Raw genomic sequence first — 17,273 nt, 5'->3', positions numbered from 1 at the left:
AACCTATTACTCGAGGCAGTAGTGTACGCACCTTTAACTGAGTGTTTCAAGAGAAAGCTAGACACTCACAAATGCCTAAAAGAAAAAAAACAGACAAAGGCTGACAGCCCTCTGTCACTAACAAGCAGGCATGAATGCAAATCTAATATAATGCAATGAACTTATATGCTAAAAACTTTAAAGGATTCGTTAAAACTAACTTCACGTATGGCAAAATCTAGAAGTAATAGCTATCCACCTATGTAAAAATACAATTTAAATAAACTCAAGTAGTATTGAAGGATCTTCTTCATGCTTTTGAGGACTCATAAGAATCCATCAAGGTAAAATTTCACACCAAAGACCTCTCCTCTATACAACGCTATTTGTACGTTAGTTTTGAAAAAAAAGCAGTTTATATATACAACATACACATATTAATAGTGATTTATGAAGCGATTTACAGTTTGTTTTTACAGGATCAATAAAGCAATTTATCCCAAAAGTTGATTTGTTGAAAATACTGCGGCGCCGTTTAGATTCGTGAACGGAACATACTGTATGATGAACTTCGGCCTTCTTCCCAAGGAATACAATGCACGAGTACATGGTGTATATTTCCCTGGAACATATTATGGCAAAAAGGACATTCCGTTTGGTGATGTGCAGCTAGGTCAGCTCAGTGAGTGGTTTTCACGTAGGAGCAAAAATCCAGTGGATATGTTACGTGCGGTTAGTCGCTTTTACTGGAGATATGCTTTTCGTTGGGTGATGACAAAAAGGCCATCTGTCGTGCCTTTCTTTCAATTGACTTTCTCTTTTGCAGCCTTTCGTTATTTCTCGGACTACGCTGAACACAGGAGTCACAAACATTCTAAGTATCATTAGAAATCAAATTAGTTGCAAACTAGTGTTAACATTTGCTTTGTGCACCTACATTATGTAGTAAAATCTGATTCCGAAAACTGCTTTTATCAAACCAAGAAGCAGCTGTGTCATCCGGGTTTTTCAGTGTGATTTTTATCGTCGTATGTGAAACCATAACTTCGAGGTCGACTCAATCGTCTTGTCGGATTTCTTAAAAAGAAGACATTGACCTCAAAGTGGGTTTAAAGACAAGTCGAAAAGTTCAATAAATTAACACGTGAGCCTCACCAGGCCTGATGAATAAATAGGGGTTAAAATGTATATAAATCTTTGTCACTAGTTATAATTCAAATAACCTTCGTTATTCCTAAAGTGTATCGTTCTGAGGATTCAATCTCTCGTTAGCAGTATCTCTAAAGTGTGTTTTCATTACTTTCCGAAGGATTCTAGTAGTTCACTTTGAGATGCAAATATTTAGCTTTGCTCATTATATCATGGGAATGTAGTAACGATGAATTAACCACCGAGCCTGCAGACTTTTGGCTTTATGCTGTACGGTGTCCTATTTATTTAGCACCGGCCCGGAATTCTTAGATGTTTTCACTACTTTGTAGGGAAGATAAAAAATATCTTTACTATAGCCCATCTTGTCATGTCCACTTTGTATTTAAAATATGAATGTGTCAGTATTTTTCTGATGAAATCCGGGACTGTATCTAAACTCTTGAATGCTGTACTAGGTGATCGCAAGCCTCGGACAGCTGATGCTTTTATGGTAATTTATAGTCTTTAGGTCATTAATTACAATAACTCATTACCTACTAACGTAGAGAACCGTGAACATCATGTTAGCCATCTAGTAATGTGAGTTATATTCAGTGGTTCTTACAACACTCACTAGTATTTAATTATGATTACAATCAATTTATAAACTGCGTGTGGCCGTCTAAGTCGTCTTCTTTGATGTCTTTATTATGTATGTTACTGCGCGCAGTAAAATCGTACTTCACTATGTGGACAAACGACACTGGCCCCAAAATAGATCGTCCGAAGGGTAAAAAGATAGGACCTTTTACTTATTATTTTCACAGACCGTGATAAAAGCCCCATCCACCCTTTAACATAACTAAAGTCTTCAGACCATCCCCTCACTTAATGTTTGTTTTCAAAATGTTTGTGATCTTTCTAGGTTACAAAGTTAAGGCCTTACTAGTTATCTGGTTATAGTTAACCTTTATTTTAGCACCCCGAGATGAAATTAAAAGGATGAACTTCAAATGACTTTAAATAGTTTTGCTGAAAGTACCAATGATAACACCTAAACATAGGAGTATGGTTCATGAAGACATCGTTAGAAGCTTTCCTGAGTCCTCTGGATATTACACATCCAGATATGTTGCTTAACACAAGTTGTGTATGGTTGTACACGACAACGAAGGTTGCATACTAATAATTAAGAGTTAATGCGGTCTATGTAGGCGAAAAATCCGCATAGATTAATCTTCTGGAATAATATACTCAAAGTATTCATTTGGCATAATCCTAATATTTTTACATCTTATCTCATGTTTTAGCAACAACAATGTTCTATCTTACAGAACGTCTCTGGGAAGTATCAATTTATGTCGTAGTGTATGTCGCAGTTACAAAAAGGTCCAGTCTTTTGGATTTCATAGCGTACAGGTGTCTCCTAAATTTGTTTCACAGACTTCTTTTGAGAGACTTCCTGTGTTGGGATAAGTCACTTGTCAGTTGTTTTTAAATCCACATTTTTATCTGGTGTCAGGTTCATTTACATAGCAGTAGGTCTTTTATACATGAACTGGTGAAACATCCAGGCTACCTAAGCGAAAACCGGCGAAGCTTCCCAGATTTCGACTTCTTAACCAACTATGTCAGGTCTCTGCTTCATGTCCAACATTAAGCTAGGAATCAGTTAATACGTGCTAGCAAGTTAAAAGTTTCAGCATACAAGCACGTTTGACTTTCGTCCATATCTTGCACGTAAAGGTACACAACCTTATCTCACTGTAAGTCCACCGTGCAGAACTACTCTGCGTTTGCATGCAAAGCATTGCTCATATGGAAGGGTCGCTGAACAAAACTTGTCTTAGCATTAAGTAAATGTAATACTGTCGTGAGTACTCAGCGACGCAGTTTTACACAGCTATCTAATACCCAGTTGAACTATGTTATACTGGTTTGAAAGGATTTTAAAGTTTCCCAGTACTTGGCACTAGTTACTTAAACATATAACCACCATTAAATTAAATACTATGAATTCGGTGTTCATCTTGTTGTGCTAATGATGTATAGCAACTTGGACCGATCCATATATGTGCCTGGTCCTACGTTGTAGCAGACTGACTCAAGAATGGACTAGGTTCATTCATACTTAATAGTCACGGTTATTAGAAGAAATATTGGGAAATTATTGGATATTGTAGTTGTTAAAGCTGTCAAGTTATCGCTTCTTTCGCCTTAGCTACTGCATAGGACCAGGCACATATATGCATCGGCCCACGTTGCTACACCTCATTAGCACAACAAGGTGAAAACCAAATTCATAGAAGTAGTTACTTCAATCGTAGCAATATATAAAAGGAAGATTGTGTATAAGGATACAGTACAAGAAGAAAGTAGTTGGTAGAAATATGTAAAGCAACTTTAATCTCACGGTTTAAAAGAAGACGAAGAGTATATATACCTACGCCATTGTGATCGCTTTTGAGCCACGTCACCCAGAGCCTCCAACCATCTCAGTCGATGAATATTCACATGTGACCAAATACTAGTAACTGGTGAGTATCTTCTACTCTTAATGGCCACGTTTTGCGGCTGTAAAGTAGAAGACAACTAACTGCTGCGCAGTACACTCATCCCTTAATTGATAGACGGATATCTCGCCTTCGCCATAGGTGACGTTAGTCTGTATAAGCCAAAAGACGTTTTTGAATCCATGCACAAACTTCGTCAGAGACCAATTCATCAGGGTTGATCAGGCTTCTATGTTAAGTGAAGTTGTCGACGCGTTCGACTACACTCTCTAGCCTTAGTTTAGGTGTTGACGCAGGTTAGTCCTGAAGCAACAGTCTACATTTAGAGGGAGAGAAACGCATTTTCAACATCCTCGCATTGTTGCTTAGTGCTACCAAGACTGTATTTTATCAGCGTCTTCACCGACCAAGACTACATCATTTGAGTATTCTAAGCATCCTCATCTCACTAAAAGATCCACTTGGGTCGTTTCGTTAACATGCTTCTGTTTTTTGGAGACCTTGGCAAGTTACAGAATATAATGAACCTGAGTAACTCCAGCACGTTTAATGTTAATGACGATTGACCGGAAATAATTGCCGAAACAATCTACTCTAGGGAATAACTGCATTCTAAGAGTACAAGGAGTTATTCCGTCAGTAGAAATTGTATTAGTCATTCGTGACCTCATAGTCTGGCTGTTTCCAGCCCAAAGTTTATACATCGAGTTCTTGAGACACGACATCACTTAGTTCATGCATACGGCCTACTTAGCTAGTGCAAGTTGCTGTGCATATTCGTATGATTGTCAGCAGTTACAAAATATTCTAGGGAAATGAAGGATATCATGGACTTCTAAACTTTAGCCAGATTACAAAGCAAGTCCACTTTCCACTATAAGTCTTTCAGATGTTAAATAATGTGCTTTCAAAAACAAAGACTAAGCGTTTTCGCTGTGCATAAAATAGTTTCCGGCGTTTAAAAGTTGCGTTGCTCACCAGTGAAATGTTTCAATAACGCAAATTAAGGAAACAAACCATAGCACTGGGTACTGAGACCATAATCCTATATTTAGAAACTCAGAAATATAGTTGGTATGAGTTACAAACTAAGATGGTGGGAGGGGATCTGTAGCTCAAGTGAGGGATTTTGGTGGAGTTTTGTTCTGAGCTGAATGGTTTGGTCATGGAGCTCTTTTCGTTACTCTGAACGGCGTAATCAGCACTTAGATTTTGCGCAGATTCCCTTCAGAATAACGACGAAAGAATTATCGTTACTTAAGGATAGAAATTGACAATAATCGACAGCCCCGAAGGCATTCTAATACTCCACTTATACGTTACTGTTTTATAATTAGTTGTTTCGCCTTTAATATTAGTTACAAACCGGTTGCCGTAGGCCCACTCGAACGAACTGATACTTTTCTGGATGCGTAACAGCTTCACAAATAAGAAAGAAAAGTTGGTTTTTGTATGCATGCGTGCATAAGTCGTTCCTCTTCACTTAGAATTGAAAATAAACGAGATATCGATGACTAGATACCATAAAAAACTTAATAAGGCAATTGGCGTGTTTCGGTGTTGAATAAACACGTTAAATACCTCTCTGCAACGTTCCATACATAGCTTTTCATTGAAATCTTATATATTAAGAGAAATTGCATGACGTATTACTGTTAGAAAAACGACAACAAGCTGCTTTACCTAAATTAGCACTAATGTTGCTCATTTTCAAACAAAAGAGTAGGCAACCGCTAATTTAACCATATTTCCTAAGATATAACGAAATGATGTCATTCCTGTGTTCCAATTGGACGATAACTTATAGTGAAGACCCAGGATTTGGTTCGATATTTTAAACTACAAACTGAAAATCCAGAAAACGAAACACTATGCTATACATTTTTCCCGAGCAAAGGAAGACACAACTGATAACAGGACAAAACAACAGGAAAAGCATTCAAAACATTCGCTCCGCAAAGAATTTACATCAAAAACTGAGCGGAATATAACTCAAAAAGAAGCCGAAACAATAAGAACACCATATGGTTCATAACATGACGCAGAAGACGGTCCCCGGCAGCTACGAAACGGCCACGTGCTGCATAAATTGTCTACTTGTCAATTCCAAAGCATTAGATGTCAGGAAAGACTTCACTGACTGACTTGGTTAATAACTCCTTTGTGGCCAACATGAGGAGAATTCGTCACACCGATTGGCACTGAAATAATAAAATATGGGTCTGACTGAGTCTAATCTAACTCCCAATTCACCAGAAGCTTCACAATGTAACTCTCACCGACCACCTAAGTAGTCCCATACACCTTTAAGTTTCACACTCACTCCTTTCACGGTTCACTACGATGCTATTATGTCACAATCTCACCATGCGTAATCCAAAATCGCTAATTACAACAACTACATTGGTTTTACCTCTCGATGCAGATTGATTGAGCATATGGCCCTAACATAGTCCGAAATAAAATAATGAACTCCCAAACAACACCACAGAACTAAGCATAAACTCTCGTCTCTCTTCCCTCGCATTCTATCCGCTTAAATATCCAGGAGGCCTGACTGTGGGCCTTATGTCTAAATACAGTCTTTCTTGGGCGAGAACATATCCGGGTGTCGAGACTGGACGATCCCCACTTATTTCTTTGCTGAGATCTTGACCGAAGAGACAACACAATCCCGCTACACTTGCAATGATCACGGGCTCAACACTAACAGACCAACAAATGAGTAGTCAGGCATACAGAAACGATTAGTCGTGAATCAAACAATGAACACACTTTAGTCGCAAATGAGACCAGCCCTCAACAAGATTGGTGTACTTGTGTCGTGAGAACGCACTCCAAGGTTTATATGATCACGGAGAAGACAATCTCGGTGGCACCAATACATGCGAGTTAACCAATATCTACATCATGTCTAACCAAACAGCCATGTTGAAGAAATAAAGACAGCTTACTGGCTCAATGAATGTCGATTGTTGTAGTGCATAGCCCGTCGGTTTGCGCTTAAATCTAGACAAACTTTGGGCTTGGTGTGATGCGAGATGACCAAGATGCCCAACTATTGTATTGTTTACCGTCTAACCTGATTCAGGACTCTGAACTTCCCACCCTCCTAATCTTAGAACACAGTACCTCGTCCTTTTCTATACATAATTAGAATTCACGTCCCTGGTGCGCCTCATACTAGTCAGTACTACACAGTAGCTGTTGAGTGATTATGACCGGGGGTAGCTCGCAGTCAGCTAAGCAACTACGAGACTAAGTTTCTGGTGCGGTGGACAGGGACGTCAGTGTCCTGTAGAAGCGTACTTGTCACAACCAAGTCAGAGGGTTGGATACCACAATCGTAGGGAGACCTACAATATAAGAGACAGGTCACCACCCATCCTCTAGAAACGCACATACCATATAGAGCCAGTAAAGTAATGACAGAGACTGTTTACAATTTTACAACCCAATAAATAGGGACGTCTGAAGACTGAACCGAAGTTAGATGGTCTCTAAAATCTGCTGACAGTGAGTATGAACAAACACCTCTCAAGCGATGACCTCGATGGCCAGTCACGATTCCAAGGACCCCACACCACCTACACTCATTGACAAGCCCTGACTACAACAAACCAAGCAATGGAGTCGACCGAAATGCTTCTCTAGATAGTTGACGGGATTCTTGTCAGGGAAACTCTTCACAGCCACGAAGTATTGAGAATTAATGGCCTACACTAACAAGCGAGAAATTTCTCAGGTTGGCATTACCGGAATGTAAAATTGTAGAACCTTATCTTACCACAACATGCCATACGTAGACCTGTCATCTGGCAGTCACTTTCGTTTCGTGACAACCAGCTCCTGGTCGGGACTACATGGACTTCATAAGACCAACACGTGATATCAAGACAAGAGATTAAACAATTTATTTGACACCAAAGCAAATAAAGTTGGGTCCTGGTGTGGAAACGGGGCTTCTCAGCGTTGAAATTGACTACCTAGCTTTAAAAGCCAAACTGGAATTATTTATTTACGTCCAATGAGTGCTGGACGATAGCCTTCGATTTCATGGACGTCTATCGACTGTTTTGGGGTCCATTGCAAGGGTGGAACGCCAAGGCATTTAATTGGCGAAAAATGTTCCAGAACAGTTGTGGTGATCTAGTATCCGTTGTTGAGTGAGTGTTTTCGTACAGGACATACGATACGAGTATGCTCCTGACAGCTTGGATTGCAACCTACTCCCCGTTATCCCATCCCAAGCATCCATGAGCAAATCCGAGATATCCAAAGTCCATCCTTAGATGAAATCCAAGGCCCTCCTGAAACTTATATCCTACTGACCACTTCACTATCTTGTGGTTTCGACTCAGACTTAGGATCCACAATGCACACCTACTCCCTTTCCATCTGGATAAGCAGAAGTATGACCTCCTGAGAATCACTCGTGGTAAAGTGCATCCATCAATCCACTGACATGTACAGTAACATTAGTATTCCTATCCCTTCAGATGCACTGAGTCCATCCTGTGGCCACAAAACTAATATTCCGCCGTTCCCTCCTATGTGGTCGTTTCCTCTTTACATTATCCAGAAGACCTTTAAAAGCAAGAAAACTGTATTGAGTTTGTGTGATAACGAATAAAAATGGCCGTGACATCAAATTTTAATTACGTACAAACTTTCACACTTGTCCAGTGTCTTATCGTCGAGGGCTGATTGACCTAGAGCACGAATCGTAGGATCGACCTCTCCGTGGTGAGCCATACGACCGAGACCTGGAACGAGACCCTCCAGCCCTCTCCTCGCGGACACGGATATACGAGGATTCCCCCTACAAAGTTTGAATTACTATGACCGACAAACATACCTCATGAGAACGAAACTTGGAGTCGTCCAGACGTCTAATAGCATACTTCATGTCCTCGTACCTTAGGAATTCAACCACACCGGTGCCATCACGGAACACATCAGCATATCCAACATCTCCAGCTTCACGCATGTGATCCTTGAGATCTTGCCAACTACCAGTGGGTGGCAAACCCGTGACAATTACACGGAAGTCTGACCTCCTTGAAGGGCCACTAGCCCCACCACCCCCGCGATTGAAACCTCCTCTCCGGAACTGGTTAGGGTTGGGACCGCCATTCCCATTGTTAAAACCTCCAGTACGTGGTAACTCAACTCGCAAGGCGTACCCATCAAAGTTGTATCCGTCGCGTCCACGAACGGCATCTGACGCATCACTGGGAAAGCCCACGTCATATAAACACAACTTACAGCTCGTCTTCGAACTCAACGAATGCAAACGGTGGACCACGTCTTTGTCCAGCTTTCAGATCGATTGCTGCAATCGGACCATACTTTGAAAATAGATTCTCGATATCTCGAGTTTTGGTATCTGGAGGCAAATTCCCAACATAGATCTTGTGAGTAGTTCTGGACATTTTGATGTAGGTTCTAGATTACCGCCCAACAGAGGTTTTGAACAGATAAAACAAAAGTCCCCCAAACCCTGAATTGATTGTTAACTTCTATCAGGCCTTCTATCCTACTTCTATGCTGTGTGTGGATTTACATGTTCTACGCCTATCTGAGGTGTAGTTTGGAGGCATGATTTTTGCACACAGTGTTCAGAATGAAACTGATGGATCGATGCACAGTCTGGAGTTACATTAAGTATCGTAAAATATTAGTGCATGAATTGAACACAAATTCCCTCTCATTAAATACAACCTCAAAGTTTTTTCAACAGTACTAGTGCTTGCATGAGTTATTCGTAGATTTAACCACACATGATCAATGTCTGTCGTTATATGCCTCTGAAATCTATCCTGATTGGAGAAAACTACAAAGTACCAACACAACAATAGCTTCAATAAAAAGACCACATTGTTTTGTGCAAAGTGAAAAGTCCTGTCCCAGTAAGATACGAAACGGCGACGTGCTGCATAAATTGTCTACTTGTCAATTCCAAAGCATTAGATGTCAGGAAAGACTTCACTGACTGACTTGGTTAATAACTCCTTTGTGGCCAACATGAGGAGAATTCGTCACACCGATTGGCACTGAAATAATAAAATATGGGTCTGACTGAGTCTAATCTAACTCCCAATTCACCAGAAGCTTCACAATGTAACTCTCACCGACCACCTAAGTAGTCCCATACACCTTTAAGTTTCACACTCACTCCTTTCACGGTTCACTACGATGCTATTATGTCACAATCTCACCATGCGTAATCCAAAATCGCTAATTACAACAACTACATTGGTTTTACCTCTCGATGCAGATTGATTGAGCATATGGCCCTAACATAGTCCGAAATACAATAATGAACTCCCAAACAACACCACAGAACTAAGCATAAACTCTCGTCTCTCTTCCCTCGCATTCTATCCGCTTAAATATCCAGGAGGCCTGACTGTGGGCCTTATGTCTAAATACAGTCTTTCTTGGGCGAGAACATATCCGGGTGTCGAGACTGGACGATCCCCACTTATTTCTTTGCTGAGATCTTGACCGAAGAGACAACACAATCCCGCTACACTTGCAATGATCACGGGCTCAACACTAACAGACCAACAAATGAGTAGTCAGGCATACAGAAACGATTAGTCGTGAATCAAACAATGAACACACTTTAGTCGCAAATGAGACCAGCCCTCAACAAGATTGGTGTACTTGTGTCGTGAGAACGCACTCCAAGGTTTATATGATCACGGAGAAGACAATCTCGGTGGCACCAATACATGCGAGTTAACCAATATCTACATCATGTCTAACCAAACAGCCATGTTGAAGAAATAAAGACAGCTTACTGGCTCAATGAATGTCGATTGTTGTAGTGCATAGCCCGTCGGTTTGCGCTTAAATCTAGACAAACTTTGGGCTTGGTGTGATGCGAGATGACCAAGATGCCCAACTATTGTATTGTTTACCGTCTAACCTGATTCAGGACTCTGAACTTCCCACCCTCCTAATCTTAGAACACAGTACCTCGTCCTTTTCTATACATAATTAGAATTCACGTCCCTGGTGCGCCTCATACTAGTCAGTACTACACAGTAGCTGTTGAGTGATTATGACCGGGGGTAGCTCGCAGTCAGCTAAGCAACTACGAGACTAAGTTTCTGGTGCGGTGGACAGGGACGTCAGTGTCCTGTAGAAGCGTACTTGTCACAACCAAGTCAGAGGGTTGGATACCACAATCGTAGGGAGACCTACAATATAAGAGACAGGTCACCACCCATCCTCTAGAAACGCACATACCATATAGAGCCAGTAAAGTAATGACAGAGACTGTTTACAGTTTTACAACCCAATAAATAGGGACGTCTGAAGACTGAACCGAAGTTAGATGGTCTCTAAAATCTGCTGACAGTGAGTATGAACAAACACCTCTCAAGCGATGACCTCGATGGCCAGTCACGATTCCAAGGACCCCACACCACCTACACTCATTGACAAGCCCTGACTACAACAAACCAAGCAATGGAGTCGACCGAAATGCTTCTCTAGATAGTTGACGGGATTCTTGTCAGGGAAACTCTTCACAGCCACGAAGTATTGAGAATTAATGGCCTACACTAACAAGCGAGAAATTTCTCAGGTTGGCATTACCGGAATGTAAAATTGTAGAACCTTATCTTACCACAACATGCCATACGTAGACCTGTCATCTGGCAGTCACTTTCGTTTCGTGACAACCAGCTCCTGGTCGGGACTACATGGACTTCATAAGACCAACACGTGATATCAAGACAAGAGATTAGACAATTTATTTGACACCAAAGCAAATAAAGTTGGGTCCTGGTGTGGAAACGGGGCTTCTCAGCGTTGAAATTGACTACCTAGCTTTAAAAGCCAAACTGGAATTATTTATTTACGTCCAATGAGTGCTGGACGATAGCCTTCGATTTCATGGACGTCTATCGACTGTTTTGGGGTCCATTGCAAGGGTGGAACGCCAAGGCATTTAATTGGCGAAAAATGTTCCAGAACAGTTGTGGTGATCTAGTATCCGTTGTTGAGTGAGTGTTTTCGTACAGGACATACGATACGAGTATGCTCCTGACAGCTTGGATTGCAACCTACTCCCCGTTATCCCATCCCAAGCATCCATGAGCAAATCCGAGATATCCAAAGTCCATCCTTAGATGAAATCCAAGGCCCTCCTGAAACTTATATCCTACTGACCACTTCACTATCTTGTGGTTTCGACTCAGACTTAGGATCCACAATGCACACCTACTCCCTTTCCATCTGGATAAGCAGAAGTATGACCTCCTGAGAATCACTCGTGGTAAAGTGCATCCATCAATCCACTGACATGTACAGTAACATTAGTATTCCTATCCCTTCAGATGCACTGAGTCCATCCTGTGGCCACAAAACTAATATTCCGCCGTTCCCTCCTATGTGGTCGTTTCCTCTTTCCATTATCCAGAAGACCTTTAAAAGCAAGAAAACTGTATTGAGTTTGTGTGATAACGAATAAAAATGGCCGTGACATCAAATTTTAATTACGTACAAACTTTCACACTTGTCCAGTGTCTTATCGTCGAGGGCTGATTGACCTAGAGCACGAATCGTAGGATCGACCTCTCCGTGGTGAGCCATACGACCGAGACCTGGAACGAGACCCTCCAGCCCTCTCCTCGCGGACACGGATATACGAGGATTCCCCCTACAAAGTTTGAATTACTATGACCGACAAACATACCTCATGAGAACGAAACTTGGAGTCGTCCAGACGTCTAATAGCATACTTCATGTCCTCGTACCTTAGGAATTCAACCACACCGGTGCCATCACGGAACACATCAGCATATCCAACATCTCCAGCTTCACGCATGTGATCCTTGAGATCTTGCCAACTACCAGTGGGTGGCAAACCCGTGACAATTACACGGAAGTCTGACCTCCTTGAAGGGCCACTAGCCCCACCACCCCCGCGATTGAAACCTCCTCTCCGGAACTGGTTAGGGTTGGGACCGCCATTCCCATTGTTAAAACCTCCAGTACGTGGTAACTCAACTCGCAAGGCGTACCCATCAAAGTTGTATCCGTCGCGTCCACGAACGGCATCTGACGCATCACTGGGAAAGCCCACGTCATATAAACACAACTTACAGCTCGTCTTCGAACTCAACGAATGCAAACGGTGGACCACGTCTTTGTCCAGCTTTCAGATCGATTGCTGCAATCGGACCATACTTTGAAAATAGATTCTCGATATCTCGAGTTTTGGTATCTGGAGGCAAATTCCCAACATAGATCTTGTGAGTAGTTCTGGACATTTTGATGTAGGTTCTAGATTACCGCCCAACAGAGGTTTTGAACAGATAAAACAAAAGTCCCCCAAACCCTGAATTGATTGTTAACTTCTATCAGGCCTTCTATCCTACTTCTATGCTGTGTGTGGATTTACATGTTCTACGCCTATCTGAGGTGTAGTTTGGAGGCATGATTTTTGCACACAGTGTTCAGAATGAAACTGATGGATCGATGCACAGTCTGGAGTTACATTAAGTATCGTAAAATATTAGTGCATGAATTGAACACAAATTCCCTCTCATTAAATACAACCTCAAAGTTTTTTCAACAGTACTAGTGCTTGCATGAGTTATTCGTAGATTTAACCACACATGATCAATGTCTGTCGTTATATGCCTCTGAAATCTATCCTGATTGGAGAAAACTACAAAGTACCAACACAACAATAGCTTCAATAAAAAGACCACATTGTTTTGTGCAAAGTGAAAAGTCCTGTCCCAGTAAGATACGAAACGGCGACGTGCTGCATAAATTGTCTACTTGTCAATTCCAAAGCATTAGATGTCAGGAAAGACTTCACTGACTGACTTGGTTAATAACTCCTTTGTGGCCAACATGAGGAGAATTCGTCACACCGATTGGCACTGAAATAATAAAATATGGGTCTGACTGAGTCTAATCTAACTCCCAATTCACCAGAAGCTTCACAATGTAACTCTCACCGACCACCTAAGTAGTCCCATACACCTTTAAGTTTCACACTCACTCCTTTCACGGTTCACTACGATGCTATTATGTCACAATCTCACCATGCGTAATCCAAAATCGCTAATTACAACAACTACATTGGTTTTACCTCTCGATGCAGATTGATTGAGCATATGGCCCTAACATAGTCCGAAATACAATAATGAACTCCCAAACAACACCACAGAACTAAGCATAAACTCTCGTCTCTCTTCCCTCGCATTCTATCCGCTTAAATATCCAGGAGGCCTGACTGTGGGCCTTATGTCTAAACACAGTCTTTCTTGGGCGAGAACATATCCGGGTGTCGAGACTGGACGATCCCCACTTATTTCTTTGCTGAGATCTTGACCGAAGAGACAACACAATCCCGCTACACTTGCAATGATCACGGGCTCAACACTAACAGACCAACAAATGAGTAGTCAGGCATACAGAAACGATTAGTCGTGAATCAAACAATGAACACACTTTAGTCGCAAATGAGACCAGCCCTCAACAAGATTGGTGTACTTGTGTCGTGAGAACGCACTCCAAGGTTTATATGATCACGGAGAAGACAATCTCGGTGGCACCAATACATGCGAGTTAACCAATATCTACATCATGTCTAACCAAACAGCCATGTTGAAGAAATAAAGACAGCTTACTGGCTCAATGAATGTCGATTGTTGTAGTGCATAGCCCGTCGGTTTGCGCTTAAATCTAGACAAACTTTGGGCTTGGTGTGATGCGAGATGACCAAGATGCCCAACTATTGTATTGTTTACCGTCTAACCTGATTCAGGACTCTGAACTTCCCACCCTCCTAATCTTAGAACACAGTACCTCGTCCTTTTCTATACATAATTAGAATTCACGTCCCTGGTGCGCCTCATACTAGTCAGTACTACACAGTAGCTGTTGAGTGATTATGACCGGGGGTAGCTCGCAGTCAGCTAAGCAACTACGAGACTAAGTTTCTGGTGCGGTGGACAGGGACGTCAGTGTCCTGTAGAAGCGTACTTGTCACAACCAAGTCAGAGGGTTGGATACCACAATCGTAGGGAGACCTACAATATAAGAGACAGGTCACCACCCATCCTCTAGAAACGCACATACCATATAGAGCCAGTAAAGTAATGACAGAGACTGTTTACAATTTTACAACCCAATAAATAGGGACGTCTGAAGACTGAACCGAAGTTAGATGGTCTCTAAAATCTGCTGACAGTGAGTATGAACAAACACCTCTCAAGCGATGACCTCGATGGCCAGTCACGATTCCAAGGACCCCACACCACCTACACTCATTGACAAGCCCTGACTACAACAAACCAAGCAATGGAGTCGACCGAAATGCTTCTCTAGATAGTTGACGGGATTCTTGTCAGGGAAACTCTTCACAGCCACGAAGTATTGAGAATTAATGGCCTACACTAACAAGCGAGAAATTTCTCAGGTTGGCATTACCGGAATGTAAAATTGTAGAACCTTATCTTACCACAACATGCCATACGTAGACCTGTCATCTGGCAGTCACTTTCGTTTCGTGACAACCAGCTCCTGGTCGGGACTACATGGACTTCATAAGACCAACACGTGATATCAAGACAAGAGATTAAACAATTTATTTGACACCAAAGCAAATAAAGTTGGGTCCTGGTGTGGAAACGGGGCTTCTCAGCGTTGAAATTGACTACCTAGCTTTAAAAGCCAAACTGGAATTATTTATTTACGTCCAATGAGTGCTGGACGATAGCCTTCGATTTCATGGACGTCTATCGACTGTTTTGGGGTCCATTGCAAGGGTGGAACGCCAAGGCATTTAATTGGCGAAAAATGTTCCAGAACAGTTGTGGTGATCTAGTATCCGTTGTTGAGTGAGTGTTTTCGTACAGGACATACGATACGAGTATGCTCCTGACAGCTTGGATTGCAACCTACTCCCCGTTATCCCATCCCAAGCATCCATGAGCAAATCCGAGATATCCAAAGTCCATCCTTAGATGAAATCCAAGGCCCTCCTGAAACTTATATCCTACTGACCACTTCACTATCTTGTGGTTTCGACTCAGACTTAGGATCCACAATGCACACCTACTCCCTTTCCATCTGGATAAGCAGAAGTATGACCTCCTGAGAATCACTCGTGGTAAAGTGCATCCATCAATCCACTGACATGTACAGTAACATTAGTATTCCTATCCCTTCAGATGCACTGAGTCCATCCTGTGGCCACAAAACTAATATTCCGCCGTTCCCTCCTATGTGGTCGTTTCCTCTTTACATTATCCAGAAGACCTTTAAAAGCAAGAAAACTGTATTGAGTTTGTGTGATAACGAATAAAAATGGCCGTGACATCAAATTTTAATTACGTACAAACTTTCACACTTGTCCAGTGTCTTATCGTCGAGGGCTGATTGACCTAGAGCACGAATCGTAGGATCGACCTCTCCGTGGTGAGCCATACGACCGAGACCTGGAACGAGACCCTCCAGCCCTCTCCTCGCGGACACGGATATACGAGGATTCCCCCTACAAAGTTTGAATTACTATGACCGACAAACATACCTCATGAGAACGAAACTTGGAGTCGTCCAGACGTCTAATAGTATACTTCATGTCCTCGTACCTTAGGAATTCAACCACACCGGTGCCATCACGGAACACATCAGCATATCCAACATCTCCAGCTTCACGCATGTGATCCTTGAGATCTTGCCAACTACCAGTGGGTGGCAAACCCGTGACAATTACACGGAAGTCTGACCTCCTTGAAGGGCCACTAGCCCCACCACCCCCGCGATTGAAACCTCCTCTCCGGAACTGGTTAGGGTTGGGACCGCCATTCCCATTGTTAAAACCTCCAGTACGTGGTAACTCAACTCGCAAGGCGTACCCATCAAAGTTGTATCCGTCGCGTCCACGAACGGCATCTGACGCATCACTGGGAAAGTCCACGTCATATAAACACAACTTACAGCTCGTCTTCGAACTCAACGAATGCAAACGGTGGACCACGTCTTTGTCCAGCTTTCAGATCGATTGCTGCAATCGGACCATACTTTGAAAATAGATTCTCGATATCTCGAGTTTTGGTATCTGGAGGCAAATTCCCAACATAGATCTTGTGAGTAGTTCTGGACATTTTGATGTAGGTTCTAGATTACCGCCCAACAGAGGTTTTGAACAGATAAAACAAAAGTCCCCCAAACCCTGAATTGATTGTTAACTTCTATCAGGCCTTCTATCCTACTTCTATGCTGTGTGTGGATTTACATGTTCTACGCCTATCTGAGGTGTAGTTTGGAGGCATGATTTTTGCACACAGTGTTCAGAATGAAACTGATGGATCGATGCACAGTCTGGGGTTACATTAAGTATCGTAAAATATTAGTGCATGAATTGAACACAAATTCCCTCTCATTAAATACAACCTCAAAGTTTTTTCAACAGTACTAGTGCTTGCATGAGTTATTCGTAGATTTAACCACACATGATCAATGTCTGTCGTTATATGCCTCTGAAATCTATCCTGATTGGAGAAAACTACAAAGTACCAACACAACAATAGCTTCAATAAAAAGACCACATTGTTTTGTGCAAAGTGAAAAGTCCTGTCCCAGTAAGATACGAAACGGCGACGTGCTGCA

At 42.0% G+C, this 17,273-nt stretch overlaps 3 protein-coding genes across 3 annotated transcripts; 2 read left to right on the top strand and 1 right to left on the bottom strand.

Annotated features, from left to right (window-relative positions):
* Window positions 1-501: 501 nt before the first annotated feature.
* Smp_140480 (ATP synthase f chain, mitochondrial-related) lies at window positions 502-940 on the top strand. The gene has a single exon (XM_018791640.1). It carries the CDS (start codon window positions 541-543, stop codon window positions 865-867), a length of 327 nt encoding a protein of 108 aa, XP_018645245.1. The 5' UTR covers window positions 502-540; the 3' UTR covers window positions 868-940.
* An 11,003-nt stretch (window positions 941-11,943) lies between these two features.
* On the top strand, window positions 11,944-12,101 carry Smp_185220 (hypothetical protein; the record flags this gene model as incomplete). Its single annotated transcript, XM_018791639.1, is given in 2 exon segments — window positions 11,944-12,084; window positions 12,093-12,101. Coding segments are annotated over 2 exon segments (150 nt in total).
* Window positions 12,102-12,168: 67 nt separating this feature from the next.
* Window positions 12,169-12,913, bottom strand: Smp_185230 (arginine/serine-rich splicing factor, putative; the record flags this gene model as incomplete). Its single annotated transcript, XM_018791638.1, has 4 exons — window positions 12,169-12,300; window positions 12,337-12,578; window positions 12,630-12,712; window positions 12,747-12,913. The coding sequence occupies 4 exons, from the start codon at window positions 12,911-12,913 to the stop codon at window positions 12,169-12,171; spliced, it is 624 nt and encodes a 207-aa protein (XP_018645243.1).
* Between the last annotated feature and the right edge of the window lie 4,360 nt (window positions 12,914-17,273).

The sequence above is a fragment of the Schistosoma mansoni genome (assembly GCF_000237925.1).
Source record: "Schistosoma mansoni, WGS project CABG00000000 data, chromosome 2 unplaced supercontig 0108, strain Puerto Rico, whole genome shotgun sequence".
NCBI lineage: Eukaryota > Metazoa > Platyhelminthes > Trematoda > Strigeidida > Schistosomatidae > Schistosoma > Schistosoma mansoni.
Note: the sequence above shows the minus strand (reverse complement) of the source record. Positions and strands in the feature narration are given on the sequence as shown.

What these genes read in the sequence shown, in the direction of transcription:
- Smp_140480 (XM_018791640.1), top strand. Translation starts at nt 541, where the DNA reads ATGATGAACTTCGGCCTTCTTCCCAAGGAATACAATGCACGAGTACAT.